Here is a 20,480-nt window from a genome sequence, read left to right on the forward strand (position 1 = left end):
GTGAGCCCCACTACACATGGACACACTGCATTTGCCCATGCATGTGTTAAATTTTAATATATATTGTACTGTATATACACAATACAGGATACTGTTTATGTTCCAGACATGTTATATATTGTTTTATATATAATTATATAAATTATAGGTATTATATAATTTATAATATATATAGATATATGTTTATTGAAGAAACTATTAACAGTGGTTACAGCTATTAAGAGAATACAAATCCTACTTTACATTGTACACCTTTCTATACATTTAATTTTTTAAACTGAGTCCATGAATTACTGATATAAATTTTGGTTTCTCTAAACAAATCTCAGTACTTTACCCTGAGTTCAAGGGTAAGGTCTGGGTATTGAATTTTGTTTAAGTCACAGTTTAAGTACACATTAGGTAATCAAAAAATGTTTATGGATGAATGGGGTAGCTGATGAATGGAGGAGTAAAGAGACATAGGCATTAACTAATGTAACAATTAGCTTTAAAAGTATAAAGATATTTCTGGAGTATGCAGGAAGCTGAAGTGGGTTTCTGGCTGATGCTAGAGATGGCAGTGTTAGCCATACCATGAAAGACTGGATCCTGCTCTGAAGATCAGAACATAGGTCTGGGCATGGAAAAGTTCCTCAGCTTGGTTACAAGTCTGCTCCCAACATCTTTGTTCTTCCAATCTCGACAGTAAGGGCCAGGACATCTGACACCCACCTCTCCACTGGAAAGGAGCTATAGAGGGGGAAGAGGCTTGCCTCCAGGAGGAAGAAGTACCAGAAGGAAAGAGACAGAGAACAGTTCCTAGAGATTTATTATAATCTATATGTTGTTTCTGTGGGTTTTACTTTAAGACATATACACACACAGGCTCAAATACTCAAGAAAGCCTTGATGAGTACAAATACAAAGATTATGGCCAATCCGTAGGAAGTCAAAGGCCCCATCTGTCTGCTCCTCTCCTATCCTGCCATCTGATATAGCAGACATATCAAGTGCCTAAGAAAAAAAAATAAAACATGAAGGAGGGAATTCCCTGGCAGTCCAGTGGTTAAGACTCTGCACTTCCAATGCAGGGGTGCAGGTTCAATTTCTGGTCAAGGAACTAGGACCCTACATGCTGCAGAGCACAGCAAATAATAAATAAAATGAAAGCAATGGAAGAAATTTAAAAAAACATGACGGAAGACCCTTAATAAAAAGCTTCTAGGAAAGTTCAGAGATCTCAGAGGACGCTGGTACACTATCAAGGAGCTGACAGAGATGCAAGTCCTGGCTTGTTAGAGTGACTAGACGATAGCCACAGCTTCCTCTTCAGCTCTGCTGTCACAGAAAGTTAATTACTTGTTGCATCGGCACTGTCAGAATCATCCTAGAGAAAAAAGAAGACAGAAACACCTGTAGAGTCTGCAGTGGACATCTGTGTTCACAAAAGCTGCTCACTCCCTCTGCTGCTGCTGCTCCTGCTGCTGCTGCTGGTACTAAGTTGCTTCAGTCGTGTCCGACTGTGCGACCCCATAGACGGCAGCCCACTAGGCTCCTCTGTCCCTGGGATTCTCCAGGCAAGAACACGGGAGTGGGTTGCCATTTCCTTCTCCAATGCATGAAAGTGTAAAGTGAAAGTGAAGTCGCTCAGTTGTGCCCGACTCTTAGAGACCCCATGGACTGCAGCCTACCAGGCTCCTCCGTCCATGATATTTTCCAGGCAAGAGTACTGGAGTGGGGTGCCATTGCCTTCTCCGTCACTCCCTGTAACTCCATCCAAAGTTTTCTTTGGTGATTTTCTAAATCACACAACTTCTAGGGAGCCTAACACAGAAGGATTTAAATTTTGGATGATAAAAAATAAGCCGCTGGTACTCTAAGCAGCACTGTGCCATGAATCATTTAATATGAGAATTTCAACAACTGGTCCGTACAGCTGTAAAGATAATAAACAGGACCAGGCCTGCTCTAAAATGGAGAAGCAGAAGGGAAGAGATGGAAAGGAGGAAGGGCTTTCTGGGGCTTTCTAAAGCATTAAAGAAGAACATTTGACCTCCTGTGTCAAATTCAGATTTGGCTAACGTGCACTGAGAATTATGATATGCTAGAGACTGGGACCTTTCTAGTATGTTTATTTTTAAGGACAGAAAGAAAAATGAAGGGTTAAGGAAGAGGCTTTACTTACATCCAGATCATCCATTGCAGGGGGTGGTCCCTTGGTGCTGACTTTTTTCAAAAGCTGGTAGGAAGAGAAGAGGAGTCACAGGAGATAAGAGGAGTGAAGGAAGAGCAACCTGCGTATCAATGAACCACCGGAAAATGGCCCCAGGCAAACAGTTGCCCCAGTTTTAAAGCCCCTATAACACTGGAATAACTGGAGAAAAGTACATTGATCCCCTTTTTAAAAGGAAATTTAAACACACACACATACACACCCTAACAAATCTGGGTTAGTGTCTATTAGTGTTTTTGCAACTTGAATAAATAGTAGCTGAAATTCTGAAACCAAATATCTTATGCAATGTGCAATTTATTGGGAAACAGTGATTTATTTTGTGATGTGAATTTTTAGACTGCATAGTTTGAGTTTCCCCTGAAGCTGTCTGGGTCATGAAAAATACAGATATGTAAAGAAAACAGAAGAGAGAACAAGAATTACAGAAAAGTAGGAAAACGTTTTGCCAAACTTCTTCAGAATACAGGCTCTACTCTAAACAGTGAATGAATCTGTTTATAGTTTCACAGACAGAATATTCATTTATTGCATCCCTACTAAACAATGCGCAAAACATATAAAGACTACCACACCAATAAGCAGGGAAGCTCACATACTTCTGCCTAGCCTGATGACCCTGGAGGAGGGCATGGCAACCCACTCCAGTATTCTTGGAAAATCCCCATGGAGAGAGGAGCCTGGCAGGTTACAGTCTATGGGGTTGCAGAGTCAGACACGACTGAGTGACTAAGCAGAGCACAGCACAGTTGATGACAATCCTTGAGTGTGTGCGGAGGGGCACCAAAAATGATTGAGATGGGCAGAAAATGGAATTACCTCTGCATAATGCTCCACCTGAGCCAGCTCCACTTCTTCATCCCCTTCCCAGTCTCTCCAGTTATCAAAGTCCACAGACAACCACACTGGCTGCAGGAGAAAAGCACACAGAGTCCCAGGTCAGGAAGGCAGCAGCAGAGGTGCATAGGTGAGTGTGGACATGTGTGGGAGCATGTTTGGGGGAAAGGGAGTCATTGGGGGTATCATCTTTCCCCTTTGACTAACCCCTCCTCTGGGCTGCCATGTCAACAGCAGCAGCAACAGCAAAGGTTGACCAAGAAGTTACTAAGTGCCAAGCACGATGCCAGGCACTGTAGAGGATGGAAAAGCATAAACTCTGCCCTCCAGGAGCAGACTGACTAGAGAGATAACACATCTAGAAAGGTAACTGTATCATAAAGCATCCTAGGAGTCAACAAAGCTGCATTCCCTGGAATCAGAGACAACTCTTGGAGGCTGATACTCTAGGTTCCCATGCTTAGACAGGGAAAGAAGTTGTTCACTCATTCACTGAACAGGTGTTTACTGAACACATACTATGTGATTCTGAGGTTGGCACTAGGATTATTAAAACATTTAATACTGAGTCCCAGCCATCAAGAAGCCAAGTAAGGGGACTTCTCTGGTAGTCCAGTGGTTAAGAATCTACCTTGCGATGCAAGGGATGCAGATTTGATCTCTGATTGAGGAACTGAGATCCCACATGCCATGGAGCAACTAAGCCCACCAGCTACAACTACTGAAGCCTGCATGCTCTGCAGCCCACACACCTCAACTAGAGTGTCCAGGCACCACAACAGAAGATCCTGAATGATGCCACAATGAAGATCCCACATGCCACAACTAGATCCAGCACAGCCAAATAAATAATAAAAATAAATTTATAAAAAGAAGTAGGGAAGGGAAATGTAAATAAATTATAATACAGTGTGGAAAGTGTGACAGTGGCTTAGGGGGTAGTATGGGAAACCAGGCTTCTTGGGGTTTCAGGGCTCTGCCTTGAAGGATGAGCAGGGGTTAGGTGGGCAAAGGTAGTGATAATGGAGAGTTTCTAGGAACAAGGCACAGTAAGAGGCAAACAATAGCCTGGTGCATGAAAAAGAGTTGCAAACAGTTTGCTGTGGCTGAAATGTGAAGTCCGAGGCAGAGAGTAAAGTGGTGTGAGGCTGCAGAAGGCAGGAATAGCAAAATCACAAGCTTATATACCACACTGCACTGTGGTGCTGAGACTTCAACCCAAACAGCAAAAGCTACACATTCAAATGCCTAAGCATGTCAGAGAGACAATGAAAAGAAGTGAAGTGAAGTGGAGCACATGCCCTATTTAAAGCTCAAACTCCAGGCATTTGAGAATTTAGACCAATGTGGTCAGAGTCTTCAGTTTCCAAGAGAAGTTGAGAATCTGGATTTTTAGGTGAAATCTCTCTTTTTTTCTTAATCTCTCCTTTAAAAAAAAAATCCAGGTATTTTATTTTCTTTACACCTTAGTTGATGGGTTGCAACAGTTCAGGCTCCCTTTCACTGGTTCTCATGAAGTGTCCTTCTCTAGGCAGGGCAGGCGGGTGCTTCAGCTGAACTCAAGGACGTTTCTCTTTGGCTTCCTTCCGTATTTCTTCACACATTTCAGGAAGCTACCTCAGCTCTTAGAATGCTTAATATGCTTTTGGCAAGAATCCTGCCCTTAACTTGTTTGTTTACAAAGATGCCAACAGCATGCTGGGTAACACTGTAGACTCTTCCAGTGTTGCTATGTTCCAATTGTAACAATTGTGGGGTATTCATTTTTGAACAGTGCCCCTTCCCTTTAGATCTACAACATCATCTTCCTTGTAGATTCACATGTATGTGGCCAAAGGAACAACTCCATGTTTCTAAAAGGCCTAGAGAACATGTAGCGGGTGGCCCTCCTCTTTCCCTGTTGGTCATTTTGGTGAATTACTGGAAGATGGTGGTTCTGGCAAAGAGGTGAAATCTCCACATTTTTAAATGTAAGTAACCCTTCAAAATAATTTTCAACACTGAGAAGACTGCTAAAAGTGAAATCTGAGAGCCAGATCCAGCTAGCAGGCAGCCAATTTTCAACTTTTAGGGGAACAGAAGCCACTGGAGGGTTTTAAGAAGAAAAGTGACAGGGTCAAATGTATGTTTTGGACAGACCATTTTGAATGCAGAAGGGCTGAAAATATGCAACAAACCTCACCCAGAAATGGATAGAGCCTGAATTAGGAAGACATGAAATCATGGATTCAAGACTATTTAGGAGAGGACTTCCCTGGGGATCTAGTGGTTAATGGGTTCCATCCTTGGTTGTGGAACTAAGATCACACATGCTTCAGAGCAACTATGCCCTTGCACAACTAGAGTTCATGCACCCCAATGAAAGATCCTGCCTGCAGCAAGTAAGACCTGATGCAGACAAATAATTTTTTTAATGCACTATTTAGGAGGTCAAATAGGCAAGACCTGGTGAGTAACAGAATGTTTGTGGGAAAGGAGCCAAGGCTGATTCCCAGACCTAACTTGGGTACCTGGGTACACAGAGCACATAGGAGAAAAAGCAGCCACTTCCCACACACCCACCTTGATATCCTCCTTGGTGAGCCTGGGCCAGGCCACCTTCTCCTTCCATTTCCTCACAAAGCAAGTAATGGAGCGGCCAGAGCGCTTATCCCGGGAGTCCTGCCAGATAGAGCTTCACTTTTAGGGTCCGAGGTTTAGAATGAATCTCCAGTTTCCCAAACAGCTTTCCCATCCAGTCCTTACTGTTCCACCCCACCCTTACCTTGCAGTTCACCTTGGCATAGAACTCAATCTCATTGTAAAACTCCACTCCATCAGGATTCTTGCAGCTGAGGAGACAATACTGCTAAAGAGATGAGGAAGGCTGAAAGTGGGGGGCAGCAGAGAAAGGAAAGATTCCCAGGAAGTGGGAGGGGGAGGGGGGCGGGGGTTACCTGAACACAATGCGGTGGTCTTCGATGAGCACGTGAACATCCGTGCTGTCCTCAACACAAAACTCCATGAACACATACTTGGGTCTGTCGTACCACAGGGTCCGGGCATGCTGCCTGAAGAGGAGTTGAGGTGGGGCTTCATAGCCGTGTCAGAGGGAAGGCAGGGAATTTGGGGAAGGTGGAGGGAAAACACAGTGACGTTTTATGCCACAGCACGGTCAAAGCGGGTCAAATAAGACTGAAGGGAGTGGAAGCGGGGCTGACAGGATTGGGGTGTGCGGTGAGGGGGAACCTGAGAAGAAGCGGAAAAGTGAGAGAGTAGAGAGGTAAGGGAGACATGGAGAACATTCAGGTCACATTTCTCTTCACCACCCCAAGGGTACAGACCCGGAGTCCAGGGCTCCCTTGGGACCTCACAGAACCTGGAGCGCCCAGAAAACATAGAGAAGCGACTCTCTAGTGAAAGAGGCGGCCAGAAGCACTTACCGTGCCATGGCTGCTCCCGCTGCCCTGCGGCGTTTGGAGTCCGAGGTAGGGGCTGCTATCTTTAGATCCTGGGGACGCCCCCAGCAGCTGCCTCTCCTTATATGGTCGGGGAAAGGGTTTAGAGGAATGGGACACGTTGCCTAAGCCAAGGGATTCGCATTCTAAAGGGTCTCTGGGAGAGCACAGTCCCTGCAGACCTTCACATCTCGGGGTCTCCAGAAATATACACGTTAGGAACAGACGACCCGCCAGCCGAAACCAGAGGAAGGGCTAGAGGTCGATACACACGGATGGACTTGTCCTGGCTTCATTCACCTGTTTCTCCAATGCTCAGTATACTCAGTGCCCGACACAAACCAGGCTCTCAATTTAAAAAACCATTGGCCGGAGTTAAACACCCAGGGAAGTCGGGCCCCGGGTGACGTCTCAACTCGGTGACGTCTGAGCCCCGCCCACCCGCTACCCGGGTTTCCCAGCTGGCGCGCCGTTGCCATGGCAGCAGGGGGGCGCGGCTGACGTGCGGCGGCGTTTCCTGAAACATGGCGGCTGTCGAAGCGGCTGCGGACCCGGTAACGGGGCTGGTGGGCGCTGGACCAAAGGCGAAGGACGAAGAGGAGGAGGAAGAGGAGTCGCTGCCGCCGTGCGAGGCAGTGCGCTGGGCGCCAGTGGGGGCGGTGGCGGAGGCCGGGCCCGGGGCGGCGGCGTTCTCCGAAGAGGCGGCGGCCGAGGAGCCCGGAGTGGTCCCCGGCTCCCCGCCGGACTCCCCCGGCCGGACGCTGAGGCGGCTGCGGGCCGAAAGGCGGCGGTTGGACTCTGCGCTGCTCGCGCTGTCCTCGCATTTCGCGCAGGTGCAGTTCCGCTTGCGGCAGGTGGTGCGCGGGGCGCCGGCGGAGCAGCAGCGCCTCCTGCGCGAGCTCGAGGACTTCGCCTTCCGCGGCTGCCCTCACGTCTTGGGTTACGGGGGCTCGGAGGACCCCACCAGCGATGATGGCGACGGGCTGCCGGGGGACCGACCACGGTTACGGGGCGAAGACCAGGTGAACAGCTGGGGCCGGGCCCCGAGGGATATGGGAATAGAAGGCTGGGTGGGTGGCGATGTTAACTCGAAAGCAGGTAGCACTGGTGAAGAACCGGCTAGTCTAGGTGGGTATGCGTGTCCCAGAAGAGACCCGACAGAGACCAGACAGAGAAGCCTGGGAAGCTGATGATGAGAGGTGTCCACCAAAGGTGTGGAAAGAGATGCAGGTGTGATGACATAAAAGGCAAAAGAGGGATGAGCGAGAAGAGGGTTCAGACAGCAGAGCAACCAGCTGAAACAATACTGCTCCCACTCACCTTGTTATTGCTTCCAGTACCTAAGTCTTGAGCACGTTTGCTGATAGAATACCCCGACCCCAGGGATTGAGAAAATTGGTTAGCGAAGAGCAAGCGAATTGAAATCCATGGAAATTTAGATCTACTCCTTATCTGTGCTTTCCTAGAATCTAGAGAATGTCTTTTATCTTCAGATTCTCCTGTGTGAGAGCTTTGGTAAACAGTAAGGTCTCAGTAATTGAAAAAAACACAACTCCTGATTATATAAATTTACTAATGCTGGTATTTTTAAACTCCTTCCCATCCTATTTAATAACTAGATATTCTGAAGGAAGCACCTTTGGCAGCTGTGACAAGATTCATTCAGTTAGCTGACACTAAGTACTGAGAATTTGTATGACATCCACAGGCAACATTTCCTTACAGTATTTGAACCTCTGTAAGTGCATAATTGTAGATAGCTTGTAGCTTGTTGGGCTTTCTTTTCCCCACCTTTTTATTGTTTAGGTTACAATCCACATGTGGCTTTCTTCCCACTAAAATTGGTTTTAGCCAAGAAGACTTATCAGTAGCAGATATTGACTTGCTTATTTTAATCTGAATGTTTCCAGTACAATCCTGTGTTTGCTGTACCACCCTTCTCTCCACATACCCACAGCTCCTTGCACAAGTCCCCACATTGCCAGGCTTTTAAGGAACAAATAGGATAGAATTACTGTGGTTGGGCTCTGTTCAGGAGTGAGGAGCACCAAAGGTTCTCTGTGGAGGTTTGGCTGTTCATTTTTACTTTTGGAGACACGGTACAGCTGAAAAAAAAAAAAAGTTTTGAGATCAAACACCTGATGTGCAGCTGCAGTCTTGTGTGCGTATATTGACACGTGAAGAAGTAGCACCAAAGCGGGGATGTGTTTGAACCAAATGATTTAGTATGTATTGATTTCAGTTTTTCAGGTTTTTTAACCAGTATTTTATCTCACTTCATACTGGAAATTATTTGTTATTTCCTGTCTTGCACCAGAGCTCATTGTTCTCACCTAGTAAACTTGTTTGCCCATACTCCCGTAGATAGGTACTCAGTAATTACCATCGCAGGTGAAGCGTTCAGCTGGTACACTCATGAAAATGGAATCAGTATCTATGACTGGTTTCTTTCTTCTTGGATTTCATAGCTTGGGAAGGCTTACAGTGAAAACAAAATTTTGCTACTTCTTTCCCTTTGGGCCAGTTAAACAACTGTCACCATAAGAGTTCAGTATTTAGTTATGTGTCCTTCTGAACATGATTGAGTTCAGTAACATACAGCAAATGTATACTGAGAGCTTACCCTGTGCCAGACACTGAGCTTGGCCCTGGGGGTACAATCAAGGCCTTTGCCCTTAAGGAGTTCATAGAACTGGGGAGACAGACTCCTACACAGATCTTTAAAATGTAACATGAGCTAGCATAAAAGTGTATATAAAATACAGAGGATGTGGTCGGTTCTGCCTGAGGAAATCAAGGAAACCTCTTAAAGGATATCTAGCCCTTCATTCAGTGGGGGAGAACAGGATTCTGAGAAAAAAAACTGCAACTTTGGGAAAGGATTGGAGAGCAGTATCCCCTGAGAAAAGGCTTGCTTTTCTATTGGACAAAACTAAAGCAAGAGGCTTGCTTTTTTAAGTAGCTAAACAAAAGTTAATTTGTTATTTTTCATTTGTTCTCTCTCATACCTTACTTCTGGAGGCCTTGGTAAGTACCATTTTAAGATTAAATTTAATATCCTATAGATATCTAGGAGAAGGCAATGGCAACCGACTCCAGTACTCTTGCCGGGAAGGTCCCATGGATGGAGGAGCCTAGTAGGCTTGCAGTCCACAGGATTGCTAGGAGTCAGACATGACTTCACTTTCACTTTTCACTTTCATGCATTGGAGAAGGAAATGGCAACCCATTCCAGTATTCTTGCCTGGAGAGTCCCAGGGACGGGAGAGCCGGGTGGGCTGCCATCTATGGGGTCACATAGAGTCGGACACGACTGAAGCGACTTAGCAGTAGCATAGATATCTAGTTTAAAATGCAGAGTTACACCTGCAAATAATTTGCTGCTTTTGCTTTTTATACTCAAGAAAGACAAGGGAGGGGCTTCCTGGGCAGTCCAGTGACTGAGACACTGCAGTCCCATTGCAGCGGGTGTAGGGATCCCTCATGCTGCACAGTGCAGCAAAAAAAAAAAGTAAGGCAAGGAAGAACCAGTTTTTGAGAGCATATTGGCAAGACTTTACCTCTCCAAAGAGTTTTTGTTTTGTTTTCTTGCCATACAGTACTGCATTTGAGATCATAGTTCCCCAGAGATTGAACCCACACCCCCTGCAGTGGAAGCACAGACGCCTAACCACTGGACCACCAGGAAAGAACCTCTCCAAAGGATTTTTAAGCATTTAAATGAAGAACTGACCCAGTGGCCAACAGTGAAGAAAGGAGTCACTGTTTAGGGAACCTTACCAGCCTTTTTTTTTTTTTTAAAGAAAACTTATTACCTTCCCATCCCTATTACTTGGCTTTAGATTTTTTTTTCACTGCCTTAGGCACTTGCATTTATTCATTTGATTTTGCAATATATTGAAGGAGCTTCGACCTTAAAAAACTAGTTATGAGTTACCAAGCCTTTCTCTACACCCTTACCTTCAGATTCTCTTGTACAATTTGGCTGCCACAACTGTTCAGGAGAATTGGCTATGGAGGATGGCATGTTTAATTCCTGGAAGGCTTCCTGGATGAAATAAATTGTGTCAATCTTAACTAGAACTTTGTGGGGTGGGAGGGGGAAGCAGTGTTAACAAAAGGCTCCATTGTATTCATATCCTATTTCCAGTGAAGGAGAAATTCTTAAAACACACATTTAATATAGTCTCCCGGATGAAATAATTCTTTTTGAGTAGTCAGTCTCATGAATTCTGTTGGAGAAGGCAATGGCACCCACTCCAGTACCCTTGCCTGGAAAATCACATGGATGGAGGAGCCTGGTGGGCTACAGTCCATGGGGTCGCTAAGAGTCGGACATGACTGAGTGACTTCACTTTCACTTTTCACTCATGCATTGGGGAAGGAAGTGGCAACCCACTCCAGTGTTCTTGCCTGGAGAATCCCAGGGATGGGGGAGCCTGGTGGGCTGCTGTCTGTGGGGTCGCACAGAGTTGGACACGACTGAAGCGACTTAGCAGCAGCAGCATGAATTCTGTATTTCATTTGGGTTACTTGGGAGCATTTTACATTTTACTAGTTGTTGTTGGCTTAAGAGGATTCTTAATATGTTCTGACTTTTCCTTTTCCTGTGAAATCGACCTAAATCTTTTCCTTTCTTAGAGTGAGCAGGAGAAACGGGAACGTCTGGAAACCCAAAGGGAGAAGCAAAAAGAACTGATCCTGCAGCTCAAAACCCAGCTTGATGACCTGGAAACATTTGCCTATCAAGAGGGCAGTTATGACTCCCTTCCACAGTCCGTGGTCTTGGAAAGACAGCGGGTGAGCAGACCTTGAGGCTCCTCCTTTACTGCCTCGGGTTCCTTTGTCCCTTCCAGCATTCACAGGATAGCCCTCCCCAGCTTGCTCACCCTCGGCCTCACCACTGGCCCAAATCAAAGGGAAATGTTACTACTACCTGGGACCAGTCTTTATTCACTCATGGAAACACAAGTGCCAAAGCTTTCTAATATGATAATGGAGCCTTTTTTTTTAAGTGGTGGTGGTTATTATTAATAGTCATATAATAATAACAACAATAATTTCTTTCATTTGATCATTAAAACCATTCTACTTGGGCACTTCATAGTAGTTTTATAAACTAGTTTTTTCCCCCAGCACCCGTTGAGAAATATTCCAGGACTCCTGACTTTAAAGCTGTATATATTAAAGCAACACCTGGGCAGACAGGTAAATCTGCTGGTCAGAATACAGCCTCTCCTGTGTGTTTGTCTTCCTGGAGCCGTGATATGGCTGTTTTTTCTGGCACAGCTGGAGTTATACATTATATGGTTTTCACATTGTTCCTCATATTGTCACTGGAATATTTTGGCTGTAACATGCCTGAGTATTTTGCAGAGCTTTTCCTTTAGTTGCCTAGAATAGCGCAAAGGGGGATGAGAAGGTCTAGAGACTAGGGGAAATCTGTATTTATTCTCTTGAAGGCCATGAGGGAATCTACTTTTGGGGCTTTTGGGATCATCAGCCACTTTGGATCATTCACACTGTTGTTCTCCTAAGTGAAGGTTACTGGCCAGGTAGAAAATTTGCAGCAAGAAGAGCCATTCTGTTGGAATCAAGTGTCCTTATGTCTATAAGAGAAGTAAAGGGCCTGTGCCCTCACCTTGATCAGCAGTTGCGCCATTTTGTCCACAAATTTGATTTCCATTTAAGGATAGAAGGGAGGCAACTAGTCAAGATTCTCCTTCTCCCTAACCCTCTCACTGAAAATTCCAAAGGGTCTGCTCATGGCTTTGGTCTTGGTAGGTGATCATTGATGAGTTAATAAAGAAACTGGACATGAATCTGAATGAGGACCTCAGCTCACTGTCCACTGAGGAGCTTCGACAGCGTGTGGATGCTGCTGTGGCTCAAATCGTCAACCCAGCCCGAGTGAAAGAACAGCTGGTTGAGCAGCTGAAAACTCAGATCCGAGACCTCGAGATGTTCATCAACTTCATCCAAGGTCAGAGCAGATGGCTGGACGCCATCATAATTATATGTATTTTTGAGTACTAACACCTAATAGGGTCGGTCCTTGATGAACTGTTAAAGAGGTTTGATCACTTGGTAAGGGAGCCAACACAGTGGCGTGGAAAGGACATGGATTTTAGAACCATAGAGTTAAAATCTCAGCCCTGTTGTTCACCAACTTCATGTCCTTCATGGACTAAAGAGGGTAGGCAGTTTCCTAACCTCTTTAGTCTGGCTCTCCTCCTCCATAAAATGATGATTCATGTTTCCTGCCCTGAGCAAATAGTTACTGAGTCAGCTAGTATATTGCTAGTCACTGTTCCACAGAATGAAATACTATTTGTAAAAGTCTTGTCACACGGTAGGCACTAGTAAATAGTATTTCTCCTTTAAAAACCTGCCAAAATGAGGCTAAACAAGGGTCTTCTCTTCATAACCTCTGATTGCAGATGAAGTAGGAAGCCCATTACAGACAGGGAGTGGACACTGTGAGTGCAAGGCTAGTGGGAAGACAGGAAGTGACTCCAGCAGAACTGGCAGCAGCAGACTGCCTCCAGGAAACAGCAAAAGTAAGTACAGCTTCCAGAATGGACAAATCTAGAGAGAGAGAAAGTGGACTAGCAGTTGCCTGGGCCTGGGGATTGGGGAGAAATGGGGAATGGAAAATGCCAATGCTACATGGTTACTTTGGGAGAGGATGGTTGCACAACTCTGATTATTAAAAAAACAAAACTGAATCATACACTTTTAATGGGTCAGTTGAATGTTATGTGAGTTATATCCCAAAATAGTTGTTATTAACCAAAATAGGTAAGTCCAGTGCCATCCTGGGTGGCTCTTGGCTTCATGCAGGACCTGTACTGTAGGTCAGAAGCCAGACTGAATCTCAGCTTCTAAGCTATAGGTGGCATGTCTGACCACTACAGCCTCTCACTGATGAGTTACTGTGTTTCCTACGCAGCGAAGGCAGAAGATGTGAAGAGAGTTCGGGAGACAGGGCTGCACCTGATGCGGCGAGCGCTGGCAGTGCTGCAGATCTTTGCCGTCAGCCAGTTCGGGTGTGCCGCGGGCCAGATCCCGCAGCCCCTGTGGCCGAGGGGCCAGGGCGACAGGGACTACTCTCCCTTGCTGAAGAGGCTGGAGGCCTCAGTAGACAGGGTGAAGCTGCTTGCCCTGAGACACCAGGCGCACGACCGCATCATCAGCTCCACCAGCCTCCAGGACCTCTCTCTGGGAGGCAAGGACGAGCTGACCATGGCTGTGCGGAAGGAGCTGACAGTGGCTATGAGGGACCTGCTGGCCCACGGGCTGTACGCCCCCTCACCAGGGATGAGCCTCGTCATGGCCCCCATCGCCTGTCTTCTGCCTGCCTTCTCCTCGTCCCCCGAGGCCATGCACCCCTGGGAGCTCTTTGTGAAGTACTACCACGCTAAGAACGGCCGCGCGTATGTGGAATCCCCAGCCCGAAAGCTCTCACAGTCTTTCGCCCTGCCTGTTACAGGAGGCACTGTGGTGACGCCCAAGCAGAGCCTCCTGACAGCCATCCACATGGTGCTGACGGAGCACGACCCTTTCAAGCGCAGTGCAGACTCGGAGCTGAAGGCCTTGGTGTGCCTGGCGCTGAATGAGCAGCGTCTCGTGTCCTGGATGAACCTCATCTGCAAGTCGGGGTCGCTCATCGAGCCCCACTACCAGCCCTGGAGCTACATGGCACACACAGGCTTTGAGAGCGCCCTCAACCTGCTCAGCCGCCTCAGCAGCCTCAAGTTCAGCCTCCCTGTAGACCTGGCTGTGCGCCAGCTCAAGAACATCAAAGACGCCTTTTGATGAGAGTGCCCTGGCACCAGACCAGCACCTTGCTCAGTGGGGATAGATGGCTCGTCTTCTAGGGTAAAAGCAAGGATTAGGAGGAGGGGCTAAAGACATTTTCACCAGCCAGATAATACGAAGTCTGTTTTCCCCATCAACTAAGCATCTCAGAAAGATATGCTGGAGACCCTCTTGTTAAAAGCTTCAGCCCTGGTGTGTGTGCACATATGAGCACATGTACTTGAGTCTGTGGAAAAGAAGTCAGTCATGGGTACACCTTTGTCATGCCGCACCTGATTTTTAGAAAATCCAGGTTGCTGTAAGCATTCTCTTCACAGTGGTGAGTGAGTTGTTGGTCCTGGAAGAGATTTAACTTGAGGCTCCTGTCAGTCACGTTGGGAGTCATCTTCCTTCACTTGAAGCAGGTTTGTGAGAGTCCTGGGTCAGAATTTAAATTCCTTTTGTGAATACCAATGGCTCTGTCTTCCTGAGCCCAGGATCGGGGGAGGCCATGTCTGTTCCATAGCTTCCTCTAAAGCCGGGAGTGGAAGTATCCGAGAACAGTATTTCTAAGGGTATTAACCACAGTTGGTTTTTTTCGTGGTGCCATAAAGCTTGTGAGATCTTAGTTCCCTGACCAGGGATTGAACGGAGGCCTATAGTGGCAAAAGTGCCACATCTTAACCACTGGACTGCCAGGCAATTTCCCATGGTTGATTCTAATATGAGCCCTTTTTCACATAGAGGTAAGAACTAAATTCTGTCCCTGACAAGGTAGTCATGGCCTAGGTGATGGTCTTTTAGTTTCAGAGCTCTTTTACAAGGACAACCACCACCTGGTACCATCTGCCCTGGCAAGTAACCTTTTCTCTGTGCACCTGCCAGCTCCCAAGAAGGAAATGTGGAGTCCTGGAGGCTGCTTGGTGGAAGAGGTCTGACCTCATGATAGTACTACAGCAGGGGTAGGAACTGTGGCCGATCACTGGTGATGGAGAAGGGGCTGAGCATTTCCTTGTAAAACTGACTCTAGATTGGTCATATTTGGTCTGTTTTAGCGTTTTTAGTTCATATCTGCTATTCAGCTTGCATACTGCTCTGGGACTGACCAAAGATGAGCAAAGTGTATCACCTTCTGGAAAGCCAAATAGGTTCCCCAGCACTACTGATTCAGCATCATTTCATGTATTAAATTGCCAGCTGCTCTTTGTGTCTGCACTGTTATGTAGTGCATTTTAACTTAATTTTGGGGGGTAAAGTATTATTTAAGGTATATTCTTGGTAATTCATTAGAATGAGTCTTCCTTCATGTGAAACAGGATAAGTGTAAAATATTGTGGAAAATGATAACCTGTGATTGCTAATAAAATCATAGTATTTTGTGTAGCTTCTCTGCAAAGACCTTAGAGACCATTGGCTTTGGTTTATAAGTCTGTCTGAGTACTGTCAGCCCATCTGATCCAGATCAGTATTTCCTTGAGTAATGTCTGGCTCCTAGCCTTTCTGCCTCTTCTCTGCCCTCTGCCCCAGATCAACTCAGCTTTGGTGGTATTGCCCCCACCCCTTGAAAAATTCATGAAACAGTGCCCTTGGCATTTTCATGTCATTCTGTTCAGGCCTGCAGTTCTGTCCCCACAGCAAATCTAACGACACATACCACTTTTGGATTTGGTACTTTTTTTTTTTGGTTTTGCTGGGTCTTAATCGGAGCATGTGGGATCTAGTTCCTGGGATTGAGACCAGGCCCCCTACATTAGGAGCTCAGAGTCTTCACTGGACCACCAGGAGGTCCGAGATTTGGCACTTCTAAATTGATTTGTCTGGGGCTTCTCTGGTGACTCAGTGGTAAACAATCCACCTGCTAACGCAGGAGACACTAGTTCAATCCCTATCCAGGAAGACCTCGCATACTCAGAGCAGCTAAGCCTGTGCACACAACTATTGAGGCTGTGGTCTAAAGCACAGGAGCTGGAACTACTCAGCCCACGTACTGGAACTATTGAAGCCTGTGTGCCCTAGAGCCCATGTTTTACAACAAGAGAAACCACCACACTGAGAAATGCACTCCACAACTAGAGAAAACACCCATGCAGCAAGGAAGACGCATCACAACCAAAACTAAAAAAAAAATAAAATATTTTAAAACTCACTCATCTGGGTACCATTTCAGTCAGTCAGTTCAGTTGCTCAGTCATGTCTGGACTGCGGCACACCAGGCCTCCCTGTCCATCACCAACTCTCAGAGCTTGTTCAGACTCATGTCCATCAACTCAGTGATGCCATCCAATCATCTCATCCTCTGTTGTCCCCTTCTCCTCCTGCCTTCAATCTTTCCCAGCATCAGGGTCTTTTCCAAGGAGTCAGTTCTTTGCATCAGGTGGCCAAAGTATTGGAGCTTCAGCATCAGTCCTTCCAATGAATATTCAGGACTGATTTTCTTTAGGATTGACTGGCTTGATCTCCTTGCAGTCCAAGGCACTCTCAAGAGTCTTCTCCAACAGCCCAGTTCAAAAGCATCAATTCTTCGGAGCTTAGTTTTCTTTATGGTCCACTCACATCCATACATGACTATTGGAAAAAACATAACGTCGTTTAGGGTGGGTGATAAGTGCTATAGCCAGTATAATCCTCACAAAAACTTAACTGGTATGAAGGCTTTTATGCTAGCATCATGAGAAGCATTTTGTGTGTGTCTTCCAAATTTAATTCTCGCTACTTGTAAGGCAGGACAATATTATCCCCATTTTTGTAGTTGAGGAAACCTTACTGCAGATAGGGTTAAATATTTTGTTCCCATTTACTTGTTGGAAGAGCTGGGATTTGAACTCAAGTTGCCCAAATCCAAATCCTATTATCTTTATACTGTTATGTTACCTCATTACATCAGGCTGCTTTGAAATCTTTTGTTCCTCTCTCTCCTTTATCCACCCCATCACTTCACCGTCACTCTGGTGACGTCAAGGTATTTTCCACATACCTGCCAGAAATTTCAGCTGCCAAATGACTGGACTGTAGGGAGATGGACAGCCATTGTTGTGCCAAGTGCTTCATGAAACTTAAAGACGTGTAGAGACAGAGACAAACATGCCAGCCATCACACTTCTACTAGTCACTGGTAACATCTGCAGTATAACTGAGGACAGAGGTCTCTGCTTGGCTTGGAGTGAGGCAGACAGGATGAAGGAGGAGAGAGAGAATTGTCAGCTCAGGTCTAAGGCTAGGCAAGATCAAAATGAAAGGGAGCCATGGATATGTATCCAGTGAAAGTGCAGGGTCCATGGTATGATCTGCAAGGTGTTAAAGATTCCCAGAGTGCTCTGCCTTCATTCATTCACTACTGACTACACACCAACTGCTTGGGCCAGGCTAGGTGCTCAGGACTTACCTCTCTCTGCCTTCAAGAACAAGATTTAGCAAAGGAGACACCAAACCGATTGGAGATTTTAGTACCTTGTTAAATTGCTGGGATCTATCCCGTTTTTTATTTAGTAGCTCTGGGGTGGGGCCTCAGAAGTTGCATTTCTAACAAGTTCCCACACTTGTTACAGTTACACTGATCCTGCTAGTCTAGGGACCACACTCTGACAACCACTGTCCCAAACCAACTGAAATATGTTCTACAATAAATTAAGTGTGGACTGGATTGCTGAGGGAGCATAGAGAAGGAAGAGATGAATTCTGCCTGGGAGAATTCTACAGTGGCCTTGAAGGATGGATTGGATAGGATTTTGCCTGGCTACAGAGGAGGCGAAGAATAAAGAAACATGAAACAGCCTGAGTGAAGACCCTGGGCTCAGAAGAGGTTGGATCTTTGAGTAGTTGAGCTGGCTGGAACCTGGGGGGATGTGAAGGGTGGTGTGGAGGAGACAGGAACTTATACTGCAAGGAAGACAGGAAGGGAGAGTTCAAACTTTGGTTTGAGCCAACAAAGGATTTCAGGCAGATGAAGAGGCAGTACTGAAGTAGTGTGTTTAGGACTTTCCTGGTGGTACGATGAATAACACACTGCCTGCCAATTCAGGGGACACAGATTCAATCCCTGGTCCAGGAAGATTCCACATGCCACAGAGCAACTAACGAAGCCTGTGTGCCACAACTACTGAGCCTGAGCTCTAGGGCCCACGAGCCACAACTACTGAAGCCCACACACCCAGAACGTGTGCTCCACAAGAGAAGCCACCATCATGTGAAGCCCATGCACCACAACTAAAGAGTAGCCCCCACTCTCCACAACTAGAGAAAGCCCACACAGCAATGAAGACCCAGTGCAGCCAAAAATAAACAATTATTTTTTTTAAGAGTTGTGTTTAGAGAAGTTTCTCAAAATAAGACCTGTAGCTCATGACTCCACTCCAGACCCGAATTGGAGTCTCTTCAGTTGGCAATGCATATTTAATAAATATCCTAAGCAATTTTGATCCACCCAAAGTTTTGAGGACGGACTGGAGAAGACAACTGAAGCTGGATCAGTTAGGGCGCTGGTGGGAAAAAATTGACTTAAAAGGTGAAATTCACAGGATTTAGTTACTAATTTGATTTGGAGAGTTTAGCATGTGAGAAGAGTTCAAGGCAATGATAAGATTTCAGGGTTTTGTTTCTATTTTCCAAGAGAGAAACAGCAAAAGAGACAGAAGCAAATAAGGGAGCTGAAAGAAGACCATGGAGGTGGAAATGGACAGGTTGTGTGGTGCAGTGGCAAAAGCACAGGCTTGGAAATGGGGGTGCCATGCTCTGTGGCACCAATTTTGTGACTTTGCTGCTCTAAAACTGTCCTCTAATCTTTGAGAGGCCCAACTAGATAACCTCTGAGGTCCTTTCCAACTCTAAAACATCATATTCTGAGTTAAAACATTTTAATTTAATATAAAAATGTAAGTTCAGTTCAGTTCAGTCGCTCAGTCGTGTCCAACTCTTCGCGACCCCATGAATCGCAGCACGCCAGGCCTCCCTGTCCATCACCATCTCCCGGAGTTCACTCAGACTCACGTCCATCGAGTCAGTGATGCCATCCAGCCATCTCATCCTCGGTCGTCCCCTTCTCCTGCCCCCAATCTCTCCCAGCATCAGAGTCTTTTCCAATGAGTCAACTCTTCCCATGAGGTGGCCAAAGTACTGAAGTTTCAGCTTTAGCATCATTCCTTCCAAAGAAATCCCAGGGTTGATCTCCTTCAGAATGGACTGGTTGGATCTCCTTGCAGTCCAAGGGACTCTCAAGAGTCTTCTCCAACACCACAGTTCAAAAGCATCAATTCTTCGGCGCTCAGCCTTCTTCACAGTCCAACTCTCACATCCATACATGACCACAGGAAAAACCATAGCCTTGACTAGACGGACCTTAGTCGGCAAAGTAATGTCTCTGCTTTTGAATATGCTATCTAGGTTGGTCATAACTTTTCTTCCAAGGAGTAAGCGTCTTTTAATTTCACGGCTGCAGTCACCATCTGCAGTGATTTTGGAGCCCCCAAAAATAAAGTCTGACACTGTTTCCACTATTTCCCCATCTATTTCCCATGAAGTGATGGGACCAGATGCCATGATCTTCGTTTTCTGAAGGTTGAGCTTTAAGCCAACTTTTTTCACTCTCCTCTTTCACTTTGATCAAGAGGCTTTTCAGTTCCTCTTCACTTTCTGCCATAAGAGTGGTGTCATCTGCATATCTGAGTTTATCGATATTTCTCCCGGCAATCTTGATTCCAGCTTGTGTTACTTCCAGCCCAGCGTTTCTCATGATGTACTCTGCATAGAAGTCAAATAAGCAGGGTGACAATATACAGCCTTGACGTACTCCTTTTCCTATTTGGAACCAGTCTGTTGTTCCATGTCCAGTTCTAACTGTTGCTTCGTGAAAATTAGAGATACCAAGGGAACATTTCATGCAAAGATGGGCTCGATAAAGGACAGAAATGGTATGGACCTAACAGAAGCAGAAGATATTAAGAAGAGGTGGCAAGAATACACGGAAGAACTGTACAAAAAAGATCTTCACGACCCAGATAATCATGATGATGTGATCACTAATCTAGAGCCAGACATCTTGGAAAGTGAAGTCAAGTGGGCCTTAGAAAGCATCACTTCGAACAAAGCTAGTGGAGGTGATGGAATTCCAGTTGAGCTGTTTCAAATCCTGAAAGATGATGCTGTGAAAGTGCTGCACTCAGTATGCCAGCAAATTTGGAAAACTCAGCAGTGGCCAC

The 20,480-nt window shown here is 45.9% G+C and overlaps 2 protein-coding genes across 3 annotated transcripts; one reads left to right on the forward strand and one right to left on the reverse strand.

Annotated features, from left to right (window-relative positions):
* Positions 1-793: 793 nt before the first annotated feature.
* PTGES3L (prostaglandin E synthase 3 like) lies at positions 794-7,309 on the reverse strand. Of its 2 annotated transcripts, XM_069541610.1 has the most exons (7): positions 6,475-7,309; positions 5,989-6,102; positions 5,817-5,883; positions 5,615-5,713; positions 3,035-3,124; positions 2,168-2,221; positions 794-1,369 (listed from the first exon to the last, which is right to left on the reverse strand). In XM_069541610.1, the coding sequence occupies exons 1-7, from the start codon at positions 6,480-6,482 to the stop codon at positions 1,334-1,336; spliced, it is 468 nt and encodes a 155-aa protein (XP_069397711.1). In that variant the 5' UTR covers positions 6,483-7,309; the 3' UTR covers positions 794-1,333. The 2 variants fall into 2 exon arrangements, with proteins under 2 accessions (XP_069397711.1, XP_069397712.1); XM_069541611.1 differs by lacking the exon at positions 2,168-2,221 and having other exon boundaries at positions 6,475-7,278.
* Positions 6,631-15,685, forward strand: RUNDC1 (RUN domain containing 1). Its single transcript, XM_069603804.1, has 5 exons — positions 6,631-7,511; positions 11,131-11,289; positions 12,274-12,472; positions 12,930-13,049; positions 13,442-15,685. Exons 1-5 carry the CDS (start codon positions 7,014-7,016, stop codon positions 14,305-14,307), a joined length of 1,842 nt encoding a protein of 613 aa, XP_069459905.1. The 5' UTR covers positions 6,631-7,013; the 3' UTR covers positions 14,308-15,685.
* Positions 15,686-20,480: the final 4,795 nt, after the last annotated feature.

The sequence above is a fragment of the Ovis canadensis genome, chromosome 11 (assembly GCF_042477335.2).
Source record: "Ovis canadensis isolate MfBH-ARS-UI-01 breed Bighorn chromosome 11, ARS-UI_OviCan_v2, whole genome shotgun sequence".
Taxonomy (NCBI): Eukaryota; Metazoa; Chordata; class Mammalia; order Artiodactyla; family Bovidae; genus Ovis; species Ovis canadensis.

Bases quoted from the DNA above. Each gene is read 5' to 3' on its own strand.
- PTGES3L (XM_069541610.1), bottom strand. The intron at 5,884-5,988 runs GTAACCCCCGCC...TTGTCTCCTCAG, and splicing joins GACCACCGCATTGTGTTCAG to CTGCAAGAATCCTGATGGAG. The intron at 2,222-3,034 runs GTAATTCCATTT...TCTTCCTACCAG, and splicing joins AGGTGGAGCATTATGCAGAG to CTTTTGAAAAAAGTCAGCAC.
- RUNDC1 (XM_069603804.1), top strand. From the start codon at position 7,014: ATGGCGGCTGTCGAAGCGGCTGCGGACCCGGTAACGGGGCTGGTGGGC. The intron at 7,512-11,130 runs GTGAACAGCTGG...TTCCTTTCTTAG, and splicing joins GGTTACGGGGCGAAGACCAG to AGTGAGCAGGAGAAACGGGA. The intron at 12,473-12,929 runs GTCAGAGCAGAT...CTCTGATTGCAG, and splicing joins GTTCATCAACTTCATCCAAG to ATGAAGTAGGAAGCCCATTA.